This window comes from Austrofundulus limnaeus, unplaced genomic scaffold (genome assembly GCF_001266775.1).
Source record: "Austrofundulus limnaeus strain Quisiro unplaced genomic scaffold, Austrofundulus_limnaeus-1.0 Scaffold2045, whole genome shotgun sequence".
Lineage (NCBI taxonomy): Eukaryota > Metazoa > Chordata > Actinopteri > Cyprinodontiformes > Rivulidae > Austrofundulus > Austrofundulus limnaeus.
The window spans coordinates 18,125-19,675 of record NW_013954447.1 but is presented as its reverse complement, the minus strand read 5'-3'; the positions used below and the strand labels follow the sequence as shown (position 1 = coordinate 19,675).

The 1,551-nt window shown below is 32.0% G+C and overlaps 1 protein-coding gene across 1 annotated transcript in view; it reads left to right on the top strand.

Moving 5' to 3' along the window:
- The window catches only part of zgc:113176 (uncharacterized), a 9,810-nt gene that overhangs the window by 4,618 nt on the left and 3,641 nt on the right, over positions 1–1,551 (top strand). The window contains exon 8 of the mRNA XM_014034307.1: positions 657–716. Within this exon, the coding sequence (XP_013889761.1) occupies positions 657–716 (60 nt within the window). The remainder of the gene's footprint in view (positions 1–656; positions 717–1,551) is intronic.

Below are 1,551 nucleotides of genomic sequence, written 5' to 3'. Positions count from 1 at the left end.
CTTTCCTTCTTAACAAAATGTGACTGGATGTTCAAATATAATATGTTTTATGAGCCTTATACATTACCTGCAAACTAATATAATCAACCAACTTGTAAAACTTGAATAATTTTAATAGATAAAATAATATATTTGATGGGTAACAGTCATTTTTTCTGGTGATAATTCTTACAGTTCTTTTCTGCAAAATAAAAATAGGATTAGTAATTGTTTTACATGTTTTCCCCCAGACTTCAATACAATATATCAAATGTGGAACAATTATAACATTATATAATATAAACAGTTCTTTATCATTAAATAGCATAGTTTCTGAAATAAATAAAATAAAAATGATGCTTCTGTTAATTAGAAAAGCGTTTAGTAGAAATAAATCATGTGAACATTGTTAAACAGTCCCATTTAAACCCTCATCTCAACACTTATACTTTTAGCCAGTGTAAAGATGCATCACTTTTAGACTGAAATCCAAATATGGGTGAATTCATAAGTCACAGTCTTTTTATTGGAAATATTAAAAAACAGACTTTTATTATAAATTACAGATACAATGGGGTCTACTGACTCACTGAAATTTGAAAAGCATAAACATTGTTGTTTATTGATGATTCTTAGTTCCAAATATTTAAGTACTTCCTGTCTGCTTTCTTCTTCAGATGTACAGAGTGTTGACGAGGCAGCTCAAACTTCTAATACTGTAGTATTTCCTGCAAATGGTACGTCTTAAGATGAAACTGCATACACATAACATTTTGTCTCTTTTAGTTAAGGCCTTAGGTATAGCTGAGTAACCKCTGAGGGTGTTAACTTAGAGAGGTTACAGATAAGACTTAGAGATAAAATTATTACTCCTAATTCTTCATTCAACATTGCACTTAATATAGTATTTTTGGGCTAATTTTGGCCTGTCTATCATACAGTTTGTAAGCTTAATGTATGATTGCTTTACCATCACTTTAGTAATGAACATATCAACAATTCTTTGTCTCTATAAAGAAATGTACTTAATTATTAACAGTAATGTTTTGTGATAGAATAGTTACTATGAAAAACTACAGAAATGAAGCTGTTAACTAAACCAAAAACACAAATCAGTTTAGCCTGATATTTGTCCAGTGGTAGTCCTTAGACAAGGCTGATTCCAATGTTTTTGTTATATTCTCTGCATAAAYCAAAGCTTATAGTGTGCATGATAAATACTATGTAATACTTGACACTTTTACTTCAACCTCAACAATTACTGATATTGATTCATATTTTAAAGGCACAGTGTGTAGGATTTGTTGTTTTCAGCAACATCTAGTGGTTGAGTGGTTGACTCATCCTCCCTGGTCCTCCCCCCACCCCCACCCCCCGCTTCCAAACGCTACGGTGTCTCTCAGGGGTCAAAAACCTTTCATAATTCCAACCGCAATGTCTACCAGCAGCTTCAGGGCTAGTGATGTTTCAAGTGGTAAGATTATGAGCTTTAATAAGTAAAATTATACCAGCTATGTTTACATGCACAAAATTAATCGGATTAAACAGCCGTTCAGAATAAAAATGCGTCAT